At 32.7% G+C, this 21,701-nt stretch overlaps 1 protein-coding gene across 1 annotated transcript; it reads left to right on the top strand.

Moving 5' to 3' along the window:
* Window positions 1-3,258: 3,258 nt before the first annotated feature.
* On the top strand, window positions 3,259-7,504 carry LOC132720936 (uncharacterized). The gene is made up of 2 exons (XM_060705182.1): window positions 3,259-3,704; window positions 5,042-7,504. Exon 2 carries the CDS (start codon window positions 5,056-5,058, stop codon window positions 6,469-6,471), a length of 1,416 nt encoding a protein of 471 aa, XP_060561165.1. The 5' UTR covers window positions 3,259-3,704; window positions 5,042-5,055; the 3' UTR covers window positions 6,472-7,504.
* Window positions 7,505-21,701: the final 14,197 nt, after the last annotated feature.

Below are 21,701 nucleotides of genomic sequence, written 5' to 3'. Positions count from 1 at the left end.
TACAGTCGCAGCAGTAAGAATATGATATACACGAATTATTAAAGTATGTGCAATAAAGTGATAAAACACGAGAGCGTTAGAGGTAAGCACTTTACACTAAATAAATTCAGTCAGACCTATTATGCAAATTTACCTTTATCATGTTTGCATCGACTGCACTTGATGGGTATGCACCTTTTCAGATAAGTTTAGTTCATTTCACTCGGTAATTTGCAAATTTTTCGTTAAATGAAAAACACAAAAAATTAAAGTAGAAATATTATGATAAAATTTAGAAGGAATCGTTTTAATTAGGTAAATCGCAAAACCATTACTTTCTAAAATTTTATCTGTTGCAATTTTGTACCAGTTTTTTAGTATTTGAATTACATAAAAGTGACTGTATACAATGCTATTTTTTTATTGTCAAGTAAATTGACTACATACTCATGAAAATTGACTGTTATAAAAGTGATTGACAAACAATTGATAATGAAAAATGTTAAGGATAAAACATAAATATGTCTTAAATCTAAACAACTGCCCCACCCTTTTCATAAATTAAACGTTACGAGTAAATTCCGGTGGATAATTACAGAAAATTTCTTGGACAAACGAGTTATTAATTGTTCATGCAAAAAGAAATTACGGCAAAATGGATTATTATATTATTTTCACCTGTTCACTCAATGTATACCATTTGATTTGCGTAACATTACTTTAATGGATACCAATCAAACACAGGTCCATCATAAATCGGCTACCATAATCTCGAACAGAAGGATACATATTTATAATGTTGATAAAATATTGATCAACCAAATCGAATCAAAGTCGCCGGACGTTCCAACTGACAACGAAACGGATTTTTCTTTTATTATACTTTATCAAGTGTCATTGTAATAAGAAATGATTCACAACAACAAGAAGCATGATTCATATCAGAATTACAGATGTTTTATATAATCCAAAACATCGTGGAGGGGTTTAAAGGAATGGCCTCTGTCTGTCAGTCAGTCAGTCCGTCTGTCCCGCCGTCTATAATACCTTCGTGTCCGCTCCATAACTATTGAACCGCTGATATTTTTTAAATAACTTGGCACAAATGATCACGATTATGAGACGATGTGCAGCCTGCAATAATTGGATTGCTTCCCCCAAGGTCAAGTTCACGCTTTTAGGTCAATTGCCAAAAAAATCTACATTTCGTGTCCGCTCTATAACTTCCAAACCACTGAAAAAAATTAAAATAACTAGGCACAAATGATCATCATTATGAGGCATTGTGCACAGCTCAATAATTAGGTTGCTATCCTAATGTCAAGGTAACACTTACAGGTTATTCTTTAAAGTCTTAATTTCGTGACAACTCCATAACTTTTAACTACTGAAAAAAAAATTGAAATAACTTTAAAACCTTATATCAGAAAAGATCACAATTATGAGACGATGTGAAGACCGCATTAATAGGGTTGCTACCACCAAGGACAAGGTCACACTTAAAGGACAAGTGTTAAAAGTCTACATTTCGCGTCCGCTCCATAGAATTTAAACTGATTACCATTATGACATCATGTGCAGGGCATAACAATCAAGTCCCTTACTCACGGTCAATGTCACACTCAAGGATCCAATGTTAAAATATCTATTTTTTGTCCCCTTTTTAACTTTATGACCATTCAAAGGTTTTAAAATGTAATCACCTTTTCTGTCTGTCTATATTTTCGTCCACAACACTTTGTGTCCACTCCATAACATATAACATTTAAATCGTTGAAAAAAATGAAATAACTTGGCACAAAAGATCAACAGTATGAGACGATTCGCAGAGCGTAATAACCTCAAAGTAAAGGTCACAATTAAAGGTCCGATGTTAAAAATCTATTTTTCATGTCCGCTCTATAACGTTGTAACAATTCAAAGGTTTTGAAATTTAAACTCCTTCCGCAAAGCGGGGAGAGAATTATAGGAATGACCTCCGTCCGTCTGTCTGTCCTTCCGTACGTAACACTTTTGTGTCCGCTCCATAACTTTTAATCCGCTGAAATTGTTTGGAAATAACTGATGCAAGTATGCACCATAATGAGACAATATGCAGAGCGCAATAATTGGGTTGCTACCTCAAGGTAAAAATTACACTTAAAGGTAAAGTGTAAAAAATGTCTACATTTAATGTCTGCTCGATAACCATTAAAATGTTGAAAGTTTTTAAGATTACTTGGCAGAAATGATTACAATTATGACACCATGTGCAGAGCACAACAATCAAGTCACTACCCTGAAAAGGTCAGGGTCACACTCAAAGGTCACACTCAAAGGTCCCATGTTAAAACATATATTTTTTATGTCCGAGCTATAAACTTTTGACAATTCACAGGTTTTTAAATTTCGCTGGCACAAATGATCCCCACCATGACACATTCTGCAGAGCACAACATCTAGGTTGGTAACCCCCAAGTTATATCAAGGTTGCTACCCCCAAGGAGAAGGTTAAATATTCTTCATAACCTTTTGACATTATGGAAGATTTTAAACAACATAAACAACATAAACTTTTATTCATGTCAGGCTCATATACAGAACTACATGACAGAAAATAAAGTTTTATTTAAACACTGTACACTGTGAGGACAGTGATGAAACATCTAAATGTGCTCATATAAACAACAATTATTCAATGTAAAACAAAAAAATACACATTGACAAAGTAAACCTATAAAATAATTTACTATGAGTTATTTAGCGTTATGAAATGAATCAGATTTGCATAACAAAAACATATGATTATCGTGAGTGACACGTTTCAATGAATGTAATTAAATAAATATTTGTAAACACTTTATCTAATTATTCAAAAAACCGGCAATAATAGTTTTAGCCTATATAGTGTGAAGTATGCAGTAGTCATCATACTTGTGCAGTGCACGAGTATTTCGTGCCCACTGAAATATTGTTGAAACAGTTTGTATACATGTATTCATTACGTTTAGTATTCAGGATAAGGTTGAACAAATTTGCTAGATACAAAAAATGAGAATTGAGAAATTATTTCAACACTTAATACCAAGAAAAATATTAAATATTCGTATTTGATTGTTTATATATAGAACTTATTTTCGAGAAAAAAAATACAATCCGAAATAGGTTTGCAGTGATATTACTTAAAGATTAACTGATAACGTTACCAACTGCGTTACGCTTTGTCGATATTTTAATTTATATCGGAAGCCTGCGTGCCTACAGATAATAAACACAACATGATAACTGTCTTACACCGTAATAGTGGATTTTTTCCGCCGCGTCACTAAATAATTATCCTAAACGGACAGTATATAATGTACTGAAATAGTAAATAAACAATCAATGTAAAAATTAAACAAGATACAATGTGTTAAGGTAGTAGTAAGGTTGTTTTTCTAGATTAATAGAGTATCTTCGTATATAAAAACAAATTGAATAGGTAAATTCAAATCTAACGCGACAAAAACTGAAATTAATACACCGTTGAGAAGTAATTTTTACAACTTTTACTATCAATGTCCTTGGCGCACGGGAACACGATTTTTCATTTATAGATTATCTAAAGTAGGGGTGGTCAAGACTGAAGATCTTTCGGCGTAACCAAGAATCGAAGTACAAATCAAAAGAGCTCGCGTTCTCGTCAGAGTGAAAAATAATAAATGGATTTATTGTTCATTTTGTAATAAGTGGATGGGTTTGCATCGGTGAGTAATAATGATTTACAATAATAATAATAATAAAATAATAATAAATAGTAAAGCTCAACGAATAGCAATTTTATCAGTGAAATTTATTGAAATGTTTTTAGAATTATTGTAAAAAATAATTGCGGACAATTTTGGAACGACAGATTAATACATGCATAAATAATTATTTTTAATTCATTTCGAATAAACGGTACTCGTTGCACGCTAAAATATGTAGCCGCATTTTTGCTTTTACAATTATTGCAAATAAAGAAATAGTAAGAAACCCGCTAAAAGCGGTACATTTGTTAAATGGGGTCAAAGTAACATCATATCAATTTATTTATGTAGATATCACTTCATAAAAAACTCCACTATTGCTACGAAGTACATAATGACAGATAATGTATTGAGAATGAAAAATCTCCCGATCATTAAATTGTGTATGTAAGTAGGAATTAAACGAATATGTGCTGGAATCGACGCCACAAATGGTATGTGGAGACCAGTGAATGTTATATAGTAGTTTGATACAGATATTGCTTATTTACATTATTTTCACGTTGACGTCAGAGTGTGCCATTGTCGTTTAAAGTTTTTCTTTTCAGACTAGAATATCTATCTGTTATTTATACCGAAGCAAGACAAACCTGTCTGAGACTCTCCGTATAAGATTAGTCGCTTGCTTTAAATGACGTCATCCTCGAGCGCCTTTTATGAATGAATTGCGTTCTTACGATGGCGTCTTTTTTCCGTTTTAAATGAAGTTCAAAATTCATACGCAATTACATGTATAAGAATTTATATAACAAAATTTCTTTCCAAATTTTGATGAATATGTAATATGTCCAAAATGTTACTGTTAAAAGGAAACTCGGCAGAGCATTGTTACCGCCGTAAACAGTTACCCTCGGTCTTACCGGCAGCTGGTATAAAGTTCCTTTGATGCAATTTCTTTATATGATGTAAACGGCTTTGAACATGCAATCTAATTTATTTATCATTTTCTTCTACAAACTAGAAAAAAACTAATCCTTTGAAGTAGTGAGGTTGTGTATAGATTTCAAATAAATTTCTCAAAATGACTTTTCAATATAAAGAAAGTAAACGTATTTTTGGATACCCCTTGTACATATTTGTCGTGGACAAAAATAACAACAAACATTTAGACAGATATATTGATTTATTATCGTAAATAACTATCATAAAATAAAGAGGAAAAATTAAATAATACTTTGCCTTACATTTACCATGATTATACATGTATATATTATCAGCGATATTATGTATATATATATATAGATATGTTTCTGACATAACATGAATTCAAATTCATTTATATTTCATTTCTCAAGCGACGATTCAGGTAATGGCAGCTTTGAATATGTCTATAAAGCACACGTTTGATGCGTTGGACAAATGTGGATATTCACGACCGTCTGCCAACAAACGGATACAAATTATGGATAATGCTGGCAAAATGGCAAGTTTGTTTTACACGAAGAAAACAAATGAAGACATTGACTTAGTCATTGCTGGAAGTCGTGGAGAAGGTATAGGTCGTTACTTTGATTGTGATTTAGACAGACTTTTTATACAGCGTTCAGTAATGTGTTATGCAGCATATCCAACTCCCAGTACCCACGTTCGATATGCTGCAGAATTTCGGCTTGATTTTCAAAATACTTCGAACGGCTATTGTAGATTAAAATTAATATCGAAACAATCACAAACAACTTCTGAAGCTAAAAACTTTGCATTTCTACAAAACATGGAAACTGCTATACACATTGAAAATGGAGAAGCGTTTCTACGCAATGATAAAATCTTAACATCGGCTATGCAGCATTTAAAAAGGACTGGGTGGTTAGCTCAAAGTGTCATTTACGATGTTGACGATGGACCTTCTAAACCATACGAATGCCGAGTTCCTTTCTCTAAATACGCCTTTAAAATTGACAACGTGCTTTGTTTTAAATGTGTACACCCGACTATCATTCAAGAGTGGTGTGATCGTAAAAGGGAGCATGATTGGCCGAGTTCAGAAATTGTGGAACAAGTGAAAGGGGTAGATGTTCTCGTTGTACCTGTTGGAGAAACAGCAGACGAAGTATTACAATGGAGGATTAGTTTAGTTCTCGCAGAGCTTGTTCTTGCTCATTCATTTAATGATGTCCAGCTTAAAGTTTATGGTGCTCTTAAAATGCTGTCTAAAAACGTGTTTAGGAAATCCTGCGATAACATGTCATCATATATGATAAAGAATGTTGTCTTCTGGGTGTCAGAAAAAACACAAAACTGTGAGTTTGAGCAAGGTAAACTTTTAGATCGGATAACAGACGGACTTATATTTTTGAGAAAATGTGTTGATGAAGGACAGCTTCCGAATTACATGATACCAGGTAGAAACTTGCTGAAATATAAGTTGTCATATACTGAAAGGGAAAATGTACTTATAGACATTGACAACTGTCTTCAAGCCGGTGAACATGCTTTCTTAGAATGCCCAGAGCTTATCCAAATGTCTGATGAAGCAGAAGCCGGTGTTAATGATACCGCATTTAAAGAATTAGCCGAAGAATCGATATACTCTCTTTATACATTTCCCCTAATGGAAGGTGCAAAGCTGATCAAAAAGTTATATAGCTTGAAATCGGGTAAAGATGTTGTAAAATTCTACCTTAAGAAGATTTTCCCTAAAATTAGAGAAAATAATCCATTAGATTTCTTCTGCCATATATGTAGTAAGACAGACAAAGAAATCCTTAGAATATTAAAACCATAAAAGACCGGACCAGATAGAAAAAATCTATTTTCAAAAAAAAAAAGAGATGATGATTACTCTTATAATTTAGTAATAATAATGACAGAGTTGCCCGCAATACTACTTCTACACCATCTTTACCTGACTTAAAGCTCAATGAAGAGTCTTATAAATGAGAATGCCCTGAATGTATGCGAATAGTTTCGTGTGTTTGTGCAGCTTCCAGACTGATGACTCTGTGAACATTATCTTATTTACTTTTTAGTTAACTACAAGTATTTTAGTGCAGTGATTGTTTTAATTTTGGATGTTATATGTTATAATAAGATATCTTAGCACAATTATCCTTCTAATCGAACAGTATGATACACAATTTTGTAGATCATAAAACATTAAATCGATAAGTAAATTTGATAAGCAGTTATCTTACACATTTTCTTAATTTTTGTATATAGTTGTTGACAAGATTTGACTACAGCATTGATTAAATTGTGTAGCTTATCAGAGTTATAGCAGAGACAAGAACTGCAACACAAATATAGATCCGGACCAGCATGACCAGGTCATTGTTTGCTGCTTAATTTATTATTTTGACAAAAAAAACAACAACTCCGAATGGATGGTTCAGAATTTAAAGATTGACCATTAGACACAAGAATGTTGTAGGTAATTCATCTCTACGAGCGATGGAGCAGATATTTTAGCAAACTGTGACAATGTTGCCAGTTTTATCACGTAAATGCAGGGGCTTTTCTCAGTTTATTTTGAGTGTACGCCGAGTGAAGGTCTTTGGCCAAAGGGCCGCCAGAGACTTATGTCAAATATATATCTAGTGCTATATCTAGTTATCTTAGGGATGTCTTAGCTAGTTGTACTATTATTGTCTTTATCTAGATCTGTAGTTATGAAAATAACATAAAGTACTTGTATTGAATGTAAGAGAAATTGGACCTCATCTAACGTATTCATTGTTTAAATAGTTCAAAAGTTATTTACTATTAGAAAAAGGTGTCTCTATTGTAATAAAGATGGGTTTTATGTCCTTATTTAGCAAGTTTTTTCTTTGTTATTTTTCTTTTGTTTCACTTAAAATGAGATAAAATCAAGGAAAATATGCTTCAAAATGATCTATATGACTTAAATACAAACACATTAGCTTAAATGTTTTAGTGTAACGAAAAGTTATCGTATTCACAGCTAAATTTTAGTACATGTATCTCCCAATCATTTAGGTCACTTAAACTATTTTTTATTGCGTATTATATCAATGTTGAAGACAATAAATATTGTCTTTAACAGTTTTTCTTCTTCACTTTACTCTTTCAATTTCCATTCGAAATATTTAAATTACTTTATTTCGAAGTTAAATGCCCCACGCGCATAAAAGCATGTTTGTAATAATAGCCTCGTCAACTCGTTATCTAAAGTCGTTTAAAATAAAAGAATTGGGATATGACGTGTCTTATTATTCAATCATTTATTTGTTTTCTTTGAATTCCTTATCAGTTACAAATTATTTCTTCTTACGTATCATTTTAGTGATAAGCCTGTCCGTGCTCTGCCTTGAGCCTTGTCCTGTTTTCGGGTCGTGTGGGGGTTGCGTTCATTGAATGTCGCCTTTCCTTGTTGATGTTGATATTGTTTATCATATTTTATATGGCTATACATTGTTCTCATTGCATATTTGTATAGATGTATAGTATAGATGAGTCTACATATAATAAAGAATGTATGTCATTGTTTGCAGGGGTATGCTTTTTATTTCTATACTCAATAAAATAAAACAGGAGAAACAACTTTCTGTAGTGATATATTTTGTAAATACATGTATTCCTTTTTACGGTCATTCTTTTTTACGGTCAAATAAACAAAAGTTGAGCTCGGTGTGTGATGATAGATGTTGGCAATGGTTCGCTGCAAAGACCTGATTAATAGGGCCCAAACTATTCTACACAATTTAAAAAGAATGTAAGATAAAGAATTTTACTAACTTAGAAATAATAAACAAGGTAAAATAGTTTCATTCCAAATATATTCATTTTAAAGACATTCTATACACTTAACTCCCTTCCATTGTGCTACAAACGCCACCAAGTTGCAGACAAGATCTTTATTTTGCATATGAATCTAGATGTAAAAAAATGAAATAAATGTTCAATTTTTTCTGATTTTGATTCTTCAGAATAACATGATTATAATATATTGTATAATTTCTTATAAGCTTACAATTTATGTTTACTCTGGTGGTGATCGTTAAACGCTATGTCCCCTAAATTTACACGTTCTCGTAATTCCTAGTGGTATTCATCGATATTTTACTTATTAAATAATAAAATCTTTAACTTTCATCCATCTGAATGATTTTCACTCTTATTTATCTTTTTTTTGCAAAAGAACTAATCACCTTTGCTGTGCAAAAAGTAGTTTTATGTATAGACCCTTAATATGCAATATTGACACGTCTTCATTTTATTAAAACAATTAGGATATTCGCATAAAGTTTGTTACAAATCTAATCCCAAAAAATATTGAACCATGGCCCGACATTTCCAACATAGTGGTCAAATTTGACATTTTACTTTTTTTTCAACGATTCTCAAAATGCATTCTTTTCTGAATCATTCAAGTTAAATTTTATTATTTTTGGACAAAGAAAACTAGATTTATAATGCAATTGAACATTATTGGTTTTGTTTCGCGTTAGTGACGACGTCATTCAAAACTGCTACGTCACACGGTTTAAGCTGAATGACGTATAATCCTACATGTATAAATGTATTTTATTACTTAAGACGCATGCAAAATTTAATATCATAATTATTGACAAGGTAGCTCACATTTTTTATAATGCATTTTCATGTATCATTTTAGTGATTAGCCTGTGCGTGCTCTGCATTGCGCCTGTCCTGTTTTTGTTTGGGGTCCTCCTGGGGTCCTTGCCGCTGTGTAGGGCCGCCTTTCCTTGTTTATCTTGTTTATCATATTTTATATATTTCTGGTCCTTCAGGATTATTGATTCCAGCCGTTTAAGTGTCAAATTTTGTGTGCGTGAAGTATGTTGCATTTTTTCATTATCCCTCATGTACGAGGAATGATCAAAAAGTTCTCGATATACTTCTAGCCCCTACAGTGACATTTACCCACGCTACGTCGATACCAATATCTTTGAAGATATTGATATTGAAGATTACTGACTGAGTTACACGCGGTTTTACACAGATTATATAACATAAAACACACTTTGATCAGTAGAATGGTTTGTTATTTAGACCAAATGGAGAAAGTTGAAATCAGAAGGCGAGACCTGCGAAGCATTGCTAGGGAAGTGGGTATAAACTTTGGTTCAGTTCAGGCAATTCTGACTGATGTCTATGGCATGTCAAAGGTTTCCGCTAGATGGATCCCCAGACAGTTGACTGACAACCAGAAACAAGATATTTTTGTCTCGCTACGAGAATGAACCTGATTTTATCTACTGGCTCGTAACTCAGGATGAAACATGGGTCCATCACTTCGATCCAGAATCCAAAAAACAGAGCATGCAGTAGAAGCACCCTGGCTCACCCCCGACGAAGAAATTCAAGAGGGAGCTATCAGCAGGAAAAAATGATGGCTTCATTTTTTTGGGATGGTCAGGGATAATCATGATTGACTATCTTGAGCATCGTTATCGTTAGCGCGCTGTTACACTATGTTTAGGAAATAGGTATAAACTCTGATTAATTACAAAGCATTAAACGAAAAACCGTGCATTATTATAATGCACTTAGAATCAATATCTATTTCCATTCAAACACGTCAAGAAAAAAAAGCTGGACTATGTGTTTGGTGGTTAAATTGGTTTTGGCTACGTTCTTTAAAGGCTTGTTTCACGCTAACATAAAATTAAGATATTGCTGTGTTTCTTCCACAACTTACGAAGTTTTACATGTATAATAATTATAATGTGTAAACGTACAAGTATAAATAATGTGTTTGGGATTTTAAAAAGAATATTACGCGTGGATAAGTGGGAAAGTCATTTTTGTTTCGTGTGCCACAAAAGGGATAAATTATGTGAATTAAAATTTTTAGTCACTGATAATACTATGAATTAAAAACCAGAACGATCAAGGAAGCTTATTGAAAATGATTGTATTAAAATACGTGAAATATAGTAAACAAGAAAAGGCGGCATCCAATGAACGCAACCCACGACCCAGCAACAATAACCACTGGTAAGGTGCCAAGGAGGACCCCCAAAAAAAACAATACAGGGCACAAGGCATATAACATAGTAAGGGCAGTTAAACAAGCGTATGCCAACTTCCCGGGGAAGTTGCCTTGTTGTATTGAATATGTTCATTCCGTAAGTAAGTATTTTCAGACACTACCCCCAAAACAATGTCAATTCCCATTTTATAACATATAAAGGCCCCCGAAAAGACCCTATTCCCGGGAAATCTTCCCTTTTCAATAGCATATATAAACATACAAAATGAAATTATCGTTTCCTTATATATAATCTGGTTATTTCATCCGGTTATATATAGAAATAGCAAAACTATTTCAATATTTTAAATATTTCTATAAGGGAAGTTTTTCCAGGAAGAGGGATTTCTTTGGGGGTATGCATAATTAAGAAAATTGGGCTTGGAATACTTTTTGGGTAAGTATCTTTTTAAAAGATTTAATGGAATGTATGTTTTTACATATGAAAGTACCTATATCGAGATCGAGATCATATATTGTCAAAAGGCAATCCCCCGGGAGAGTTTCCGACTATGTTTAATTAAAGGAGGCAAACGTCCGGGGAAGATGCCCTTTTTATAGTAAATGTTATTCATTCCACAATACATATATATTCAGACAGGACCCCGAAAATAATGCCAAGCCACATTTTGTGAAATATAAATGTGACCAGGTGGGCTCCAGCCCTAATAGTAAGAATGGACCTAATTGGCCCCAGCCAGCAATAACTCGGTAGACCTGGGTTCAAATACAACAAATTCTGATTTCATTCTATTCTGTATATACTTTAAAGCCCTGTAAATAAGCATATTGCAATAAATAAAGATTCAGATATCATACATGTAAGAATAATCATAATAATAACCTAAAACAATGTAGAGAATAACATATTTACAACTTGTGGATCAGATCTTCATATATACATTTATACAAACAACTATTACAATATCCTCTTTTCATCTGTTCTTCTGGCTCGCACAGTGCTTTAATTGTAAATGGTTAAATAACATAAAGGATAGTAAATAGTGGTCGCACCAATTACAAAATTATTAATTATATAGGCAGCAATCTTGATTACAATGTACATGTCAAATGTACATGTAAACTCAAATAATGACTTCATTCAAATAAAGCATTGCTCATTTGTGACCCAAAAGATGCAAATCTGAAGCAAAAGACAACCAAAGTTCTAACCTCAATCCTCAATGCCTAGGATTAACAGTTAATTAAAAGAGAGATAAATGTTAATAATGAAATAAATAGATAATCAACTTGTCACCATAAAAATTTGACCTTAGAGTGATCACAATGTCACATGACAGCAATTATATTTAAAAACAGCGGGAAACCAAATGCTTGAATAATAATCGTTCAAATTAACAATCAAAGGGAAGTAATATACAACTTTGTCAAAATAAAATGCGAAAAGGTAAAATAAACAGAAATACCAAGACCACGAACTGGTTACATAAATACCCCAGAAGAAAACCCTCTTCCCGTAAAATCTTCCCTTTCCAATAGCATATACTACTCAAGTTTGCTAAGCACCATATGTTTGAGTTTTTTTAGGATAAGACCGTGCAAAAGGTTTTAAATGTTGATTTTCTGTTTTATCAATTCAGGTGAAGAAAATTTAACACTATTAACCTAATAATGAGTCTTACACTGATTTTGTACTAAAGAAAAGGCTAACACCCCCATCCCTCTTCGACTATTTCAGAATATGCTGCGTGTTTTTTTAACTTTGTTAAATTGTTTTCTTTTTTTATTTACAGTTTTAGATTTAAAACCGTGTATGTGACACCTGACTATCAATGACCGCTTTGCAGCGCCTTCCCATACTCACTATTATATTTCTGATCGTTCTTTTGTATTTTGACGTATTATCTATGATATGCAGGCTTCATAACCTCTGATCCCCTTTCAAAATTCTATTTTATTCAGTTCCGTCAATTGTTTTCTCGTTTAGGACAAACGCACTTTTTAACTTGGGGACCATATGCCACTTTTCGTTGAATGTCACTCACTTGCCACAATAAAGATTCCATGATAACGGCCATATGAACACATCTGCGGATGTTTTAAAATTTCAAATTATACGTTCAAGTTAAATGTTGGATACTGCTAAAGCCGGTGCTAGGGGGTGTTTACGTTAACTTGCACATTCTATTACCGTCCATGAACTAGTATAATCAAACCGAACCTGCAACATTTTCAATTTTATAGTTTTGAGCGTTCTTCAGGGATTCTTTATATCCTGGATTCTTTATTTCTCTCTATTTTATCGCCACATCAGAGATGTTTTGCCGTGTGGAGGCTGTAAAAAATCGCCCAGGGATGTTATGTTTCCGATCCTTAGAGATCGTTCAGCTGTTGTTGTGCTTGTGGTCTTTTAGTCCTTTCTATTTGACTGTTTACTTATTTGGTGGTTCCAGTATTCCTCACTTAAATACTGTTTAATCATCCCTAGGATATGTGGCATGCTTTTTGAATTTGTCTTTTGATGTATTATCTGTGGTATGCAGATTCACAACCTCTGGCCAACTCTCAAAATTCCACTTTATTTAGATGAGCCCATTGTTTTCTCGTTTTGGGCACACGCGCTTTTTAGCTGGCCTTTTAAAAGAAAAAGAAAAAAGTAGAGGTATTGTGATAATTCTGGCGGCGTTTCCGTCCGCAAACTTGTACCTGGATCTTAATTTTTTTAGTTCTTGGTGTATTGTCTTCAAGACCTTTCAGTAGACTACACCAACCTTGACCTTCACCCATAAATGACCTTGACTTTCAAGGTCAAAAGTCCAAATTTTGCTTGTTCTTACTATTATTGACTGTAACGTTGTTATTTTTGAATGGATTGTCTTCAAACTTGAACATAATAATCTTCAAGGATAGCTTTTAAAATAACCAGATAGACCTTGACCTTCACTCATAAATGACCTTGACTTTGAAGGTCAAATTATTGAGATTTTCATTTTTTTAGCTGTAACTTTGCTATAATTGAAAGGATTTACTTCATATTATAACAGAACATTTTAAGGACAATACCTTCATGTTTATCAAACAAATGATGTTTATGAAATAACTTGAGCACATTATAAGGACTAAGTAACAAGCTTTATTTGGTTTCATTCATATTCACTTAATTACATCACTACATGTCTATTTTTATTGAGGTGGTTCTATGATACACTACAAGAAAAGCATTGATGCAAAGCATCAAAGGGCGTCCAAGCAAGAAATGCAGCAAGTGAAGATGAACTAGTACACATATGATGACAAGATATTCTTATAAACTACCAGAAATGTATATCACTTATGAATGAGCGGACGAAAGACATTGTTCATTATGAACTTTGATTGGCATGCTAGAGATTAGAATATTACTTGTTATTTCTTTATGATCGTGGTTATTAATAGCAACGGATATACATGTATGCAATCATTTATAATCCATATGTGTAACGCATGATCAACACGTACCACACCTTTGTAATTGTCCCTTATTATATTATCGCTATTAGCGAAGACCCCCTCTTAAGGTATCTGTTCACACTTTAAGTTAGTAAAAATATGACACTGGTTATATTACCATGTTGATCATGTTGAGCATAATTGCTTATAATACAATAATTGTAATATCTATTAATTTTAATAAAAAAAATACAAACTCTATGAATATTGTTTTCTTTTCTTTTTTTGTGTTTTATGTGCTATTTTAATACTGAGTTTTTACTACTCTTTTTTATTAAAATTGTAAAATAAATTTTAAGAATTCAATTGTCATATTGACCGACGATTATAAGTCAAAGCTTAACTGGAAAAAGTCAGTAAATTATGGTTTATCTTTCAATATATAATATTGTTAATTCTTAGGCCAAATAAAAAATATGTCTGGTTCAGGAAACATTGGTCCACAAAATTAGGAGGGTAGGGATTTTTTTTTTTTTTTTGTTTTGTTTTTTGTTGAGAGAATGTCTTATTTTCCATATATAGATGTGTTGCTTGCTTAACATACTTAAACAAAGATTGTAATCAATCAATGCAAACATCATTTTGTAATAAACAATCAGCATGTGATATTGTGTTGTTTATTTCTTGTATGTACTGTAGTCATTTAACAATGTAGAACCTGTATTCATACTAATTTGCTTTCTATTCTGCTTATTGTGTACCCTTTCCCTTTGAATCACCTGTTGTACTATGCTGACCTGCATCTGACAGGTCTGACAATTAAAAGATCAAGGGTCACCTCTGTAACATTAATAATAATGCTGTATTATAAGCTTAGAGCATCTGACATGCACTATTCCGGGGACCAAAATAACACAGCTACTGTATATATAATTTTAATATTAAACATATTCAAATTAATAATGGTCTTCTGCAAGTCTATATGTGCAACTGGTACCAACAGTTGCAGGGTTCTCACAAAGAATTAAGGAGTCTTGAGACTTTCAAGCACAAAAAAGTAGGAGTTCCAGATCACATTGAATATGTTGAGCCATCTTTGCTGCACTTATATGCAGTTGACAAATATGATGTATAGCAGAGTAAGGGGTTGGGGAGTCAGAGTTTGAACAGACAAAAAGCTTATTCAGGAAAATGGTAATATGTCCCAAATGGAAAACACTGTACAATAAAAATGATTGAAAAGATTTGAAATATAATTTAAAAAACATACATCATCAGACCTTACACCCCCCTACCTTAAAAAAGAAAATATTCATTGTATGTTACAAACACATACTAGTAATGGCTCCATCTCAACTAATAGTTAATTTAATTCCTTAACTATATTTTAAGTGTTATTACACACATTTTAACAAAACATATCTCCCTTTTGGTTACGATTTTTTTAATTATAAAAAACGGCATCGCGAAAATATGTGACAATTGAAAATTTGTCTGTTTCCTGCAGAAACATTCACAATTCTACTTGTTGTTGATTTTGATCATATAAGATTAAATATTTTTTGATTATTTTAAGATTGTTACTCATCTGCTATTTGAACAGGCATCGTAAAACAAAATTTTCACATTTGTAATTTTCGTACCCAAAAATTTTCGTACCGAAAATAAAAAAAAAAGTTTAGGGTCGGCGGTAAAAAAATAGGGTCGGTCGGGTTCCCTGAACCAGACATATTTTTTATTTTGGCCTTAAGCCATGTACATGTACATTTGTATTTTTCTTTATCATTTTTTAAATTATCAATCAATTGAATAATTCATAAAATCTAATTTGTAACTTTGAATTATTCCTCGGCATCTTTACTAAACACGGATAACAAATTAAATAAAATGTGTGTACATATTTATTTGTTTTTATCTCATATAGATAAAATGAAACATGCTAATGTTGTTGTTTTTTTTCTAATTGTAACGATATCAAACATCTACTCCAAAACCGGGAGAGACCGGACAATAAACGTGTGGTACTATTCGCCGGTCACTAGTAAATCCCGGTCAAAATACATTCGGAACTGCCTCGGCTATTTTCTATAATATTAACCTCGGAAACAATACGGATTGAAAGTAGTTCTACCACGTGGTTTACAAATGTAAACAGAAACAGAGATAATGTAAAACGAATGTATATATTTGACATCTAATGTCAGTTCCGGTACTCTTATGTTTGAAAATATGTCTGACAACAATTTGCAATTTAAATGTGCCCCCTGATGTTCAATTTTAAACAAATCCGACTAAATGTCAACAGGTTGGTTTTTTGTACTTTCGGTTTCTACAGCCATAATAGTAAATATATAAATAATGTATTGTTTGCTTTTGTACCTATGAATTCACTTATTTAAGGTGGACTTTTACTACATATATTGGAAATAAACTTGTCAACAACTCCCAGCATTAAATTACTATTTGTTCACATGTTTAGTTTCTTAGCGTAGGTTAGACCGGAATACCGCATCCGTTCTGTGTATTTATACTATTGTGTTCGAGGTCCTTATCCGAAGACGGACGGAAAGGGCCGAGTAGTTGAGATTGGGTCAAAATAGACCGGGAGAGACCGGTAATTACCGATAGGAGTGATAAAAAGATATATCTATAAATAGATTTTTGGAATATTTAGGTCATCAACTGATCATTCTAGGATACATGTACAACAATAACATACCATGATAACCCACTGTGTACTACAAAATGATAAATTAAAAAAACCCGAAGAGCGCGATTTATTGACGGAAAAGGTTATTTCATTTGAAAATGTTTGCATTGCGAAATTCTCCAGTTCGCTATTCATTGTAACATATCGCAACATTTCATTCTTAATTAATAATCAAGCACCCTCATACCGATCGGAATGATCGGCTTTTATTATGACCGACTAAAAGGCTCGAGAAGTTGCTGTCTCCCTTTCACAAAATCTGATTTCATTCCATAAGGGCGCCGCGCTTCGGCGCGGAAGAAGGCTACTATGAACATATTTTGTTATAGTAACAACGTTTGTTCTTCTATGAAAATAACACACAAAATGTTTCAGAAATGCAGCATTTTCATAGGATGACAAATAAATCTGGACACTAAATATGTTAGTATTTATCTGTAGTTGTTCTACAGAAATTAGAAACATTCTCATGTCACTATCATTGCCTTTCTGTAGAACTGCATGAAAAAACACTAACATATACATAAAACTTACCAACACCCTGTCACTAATGATGATTTTAAATTGTAAATATTTTCAGAAATACTAGTTGGAAAGACAGTATACAGCTATTTAATAAAGTAAATGCTTATTTTTTTGTGAATTAAGAATACTTTTTACATTGAATCAATAATTACACTATGTGCTTTGTATCTGAGCAGAAAACATATCTGCACATTGTTTTTATTTGACAAGCTTAAATAAGATCCTGACCCCAAAACTCACTATGGCAAACGATATCTGTGGTACTATAATTTGTTGTGGATGCATTCTTGTAAGCTTATAATTTAGTGTTGTGTACGCAATCTTGTTTGCTAGGTAACAATAAAATAAAATCGACAAATAACTTGCTCTAGAATTCTGACTGCCATTGATTGCATCATCCTGTTCATCTTTCTGCAGGTTCATTTTAGGTCAATGTACTCAGTAGAGAATTGTCCCACAGGAAATAAAATAAGGCCAAAAGAAAGATTTTTTTTCCTGTAACTTACAAAAATGCCCTATTTTTTATTGAATTTTGTTAAAAATTGTTTAGCTTTTTGTCAATTTTTGTTGAATTGGATTCAAACTTGGACAAAGCACATTTCAATAAAATTTGCCTTATGTTTCATGTGCATAATTGAATTTTGGTATCAGTTGAGCTGCTTTTGAAAGATACCTCCTAATTTTTTGAAGGTTTTTGATGTACAAACTTGAAATTTAGACCAGGAATGTAATTTCTGATGCAAATTGAATTAAGATAGTAACTGATTACTTTTGATATTAATGATATCGTTTGACATTGTTTCTTGTTTTTTGATGTACCTACTTGAAATTTGGACAATGGGTTTAATTTCTGATCCTGAATTGAATTTTAATATCCACTAGCCTACTTTTCATATTTTTTGATATCGCATGACCTACTTTATTTCTTCATTTTCTTTTATGTCATATTGAATTATGATATCAGCTGACCAACTTTTGATATAATTGATATCAGTTGATATACCTGCTTGCATTTTGACATACAGACATGGAATTTTGATATAATCTGATCTGATCTATTTTTGATATTTTACCTACATGTACTTCCTTGTTTTTTTTGGACAATCTTGAAATTTGGACTAAGGGTGTAATTTTTGATGTTGAATTGAATTTTTATATCAGCTGACCTATTTATGATATATTTGACACCATTTGACCTATTTTCTTGTTTTTTGACATACAAACTTTAAATTTGGACTGGGGTGTAATTTCTGATGCCGAATGGAATTTTGATATCAGCTTACCTACTTTTGATATTTTTGATATCGCTTGACCTAGCTTTTTGTTTTGTGACATTAATATTTGAAATTTGGACAAGGGGTGTAATTTCTGATGCTGAATTGAATTTTGTTATCATCTGGCCTTCTTTTGATAATTTTTACCTTGTTTGGCCTTTTGTCATAATTTTTGAAGTACAGTTATGCTACCATATAGGATGTATAAAAAGTTTGTTGTCCAAAACTGTAAACACCTTACATATTTTGCATGTGACATTTTGTGTATTCATTCACAAAAGTTTGTTGCATCAGCGGATGTTTCTAAATTCAAAATTTTACTCTTTCATGTTTAAATATTGAATTCTGCTTAAGCCGGTGCTAGGGGGCGTGGACGGTAACTTGCACTTTCCAGTACCGTCCATGAACAGGCTCAATCAAACCGAGCCTGCAACATTTTTAAATTTGCCTTGTTGGTCTTTCTATAGGGATTCTGTATTTATCTATTTTATGATCACATCCGTGTTATTTGTGCCGTGTGGCGGCTGCAAAAAGTCTCCCCGTACATTTAATCAATGATGTTATATTTTCGATCCTTGAAGATCGTTCAGCACGACATTATTGTTGTGCTTGTGGTATTTTAAGTTTATCATTTTCGGCATTTTCTAGTTGGGTGGTTCCAATATTCCTACTTGAATAATGTTGAATCACCCTTAGGATATGTGGCCTGCTTTTTAAATTTGTCTTTTGACGTCTTATCTGTGATACGCCGGCTTCATAACCTCTGATCCCCTTTCAAAATTCCATTTTATTTAGTTCCGCCCATTGTTTTCTCGTTTGCGGCACACGCTTTTTATTACTTGGGGACCATACACCGCTTTTCATGGAATAGCACGGAAGTGTCACATTGAAGGTTCCATGATAACCGCCGTATGAACACATCTGCGGATGTTTCTAAATTCAAAATTTTACTTTTTCATGTTTAAATGTTGAAATCTGCCTAAGCCGGTGCTAGGGGGCGTGGACGGTAACTTGCACTTTCCAGTACCGTCCATGAACAGGCTCAAGCAAACCGAGCCTGCAACATTTTCAATTTTGCCGTGTTGGACTTTCTTTAGGGATTCTGTATTTATCTATTTTATAAAGAAAAAAATGTTCCATCAAAATTAACCCTGCTGTAGTGGTCATTTATTCTCCATTATTTTATTCTATATAGTCTCATGGGAACACACTTGCAACATAGATATTCTTAACAAAGCCTTTCCAAAGTATTAGGGCAAAATATTTCAATAATAACTAGAAGGGCAAGTAAAAGTTGAGCTGGACTGGCCTTTCAGCAAGTTCATTTGAAAAATAACACTGAAAAACAGTTGTCTCTGGTGAGCGACTCAGTACAATCATTGTTTCAATATCGTGATCTTTATTTTCTTAAGATGTTGAAATTTATCTTAACATGATTTTGTCATTCTGACGCTTCCTAGCAGGATAGTACAAACACGAAAACCGTCAGAAATGAATCGGTAGCACATACTTAGACCATTCCATGTCTTATTTCAGTATCGCGATCTTTATTTTTTTTAATACTTAACTTTGTTTTATTTTGTCTTTTGACACTTCGAAATTTGTGAAGTTAGCAGCCTAGCAGCCTGGCAGCCTAAAGAAAACTAAGGATAATCCAAACATGAAAACCGTCAGAAATGGATCGGTAGCACATACTTAGACAATTCCACGTTTTATTTCAGTATCGCGATCTTTATTTTTTTTAGTCCCCTACCGGTTTAACCGGATGGACTTTAGGTTTACCCTCCAGTCGTCTGTCCGTCTATTTGTCTGTCTGTCTGTCAGTCCCATAGTTCGTCCGTCCACAAAACTGGATCCCGCGATAACACAAAAAGTACTGAAAATATTTTTTATGAAACTTAATGTATAGATAGATGGCAGTATGGAGATTATGCACATCTTTTTTTTCTTCCTATGTTGAAAATTCTGGTTGCTATGGCAACAAATAGCCTGAATTTCAAGATTTCTGATTTAAATTTTTCAGCTTTTTTACTATAAATTCTTTATTTCTTAAGGTGTTTACTCCAAACTTTAAATATAAGTTTCTGCTTATCAACCACATCATATGTGACAAGGTTTACATCTCTAGCACAAAAATTATCAGTATTACCACCCTTGAACTTATAATTTTTATGAAAAAAATGTTGTCTGTTTTAAATAACTTCTTTATTTCCTAATTAATATGTATCTACTTCAAACTTCATATATATGTTTCTTATTATCACTCAACATTTTTGAGAAAGTTAAATACTCTAGCAAGACTATTTCCAGAATAATGTTCCCCTTGAACTTAGGTTTTTTTTCGAGAAATTGGTATTTTTTACTCCAACTTCTTCATTCCTTATAGGATTTACTTTAAAATCATAATAATATGACAAGGTTGTATAAACATAATTTCCTTACTAGGCAAGGAAACTTAACACATTACTGTGAAATAGACAAACTTAGAACTCAAAAGATTTAAGTTCATTCATGTCATTCGTTCACTGGTAAAATTGAAATCAGAATGTTGCTGGGATTCTAACCGGTAGGGGACTTATGGATTGCTTGCAATACTATGATAATTGCTTGTTAAATATTGAACTTTGTTTTTTTTTATTTTAACACTTCGAAATTTGTAAAGTTAGCAGCTTAGCAGCCTGACCGCCTTTCAGCCTGGCAGCCTAAAGAAAACTAAGGATAAGACAAACATGAAAACCGTCGGAAATGAATCGGTAGGACATACTTAGACCATTCCACGTTTTATTTCATGTTTTCTTTATTTTTTAAATATTGAACTTTTTGTTTATTTAGGCATCTTCATATGTAGACGAAGATGTGAAGTTTGATTGCAAAATAGCATAAATAATAAAAGAAATGCATTTCGAAATAGCCTATAGAAATTTTCTGACATTAAGTTTAAATCAAATTTCTTTAACGGCAAACATTCACGAATTCGAAAACCTAGCTAAACGCCGTTTTCCGGTACTTTCTTTACATAGCTGTGGGAAATTCCGCTAATGGAGTGTAATAACGAATTCTTCGTTGAATTAACAAATACTACTATGTAAGAAAATAATAAA

The sequence above is a fragment of the Ruditapes philippinarum genome, unplaced genomic scaffold, assembly GCF_026571515.1.
Source record: "Ruditapes philippinarum isolate M1 unplaced genomic scaffold, ASM2657151v2 ctg2893_1_1_1_1, whole genome shotgun sequence".
In the NCBI taxonomy this organism is placed as follows: Eukaryota; Metazoa; Mollusca; class Bivalvia; order Venerida; family Veneridae; genus Ruditapes; species Ruditapes philippinarum.
This window is presented reverse-complemented; position numbering and strand designations above follow the sequence as displayed.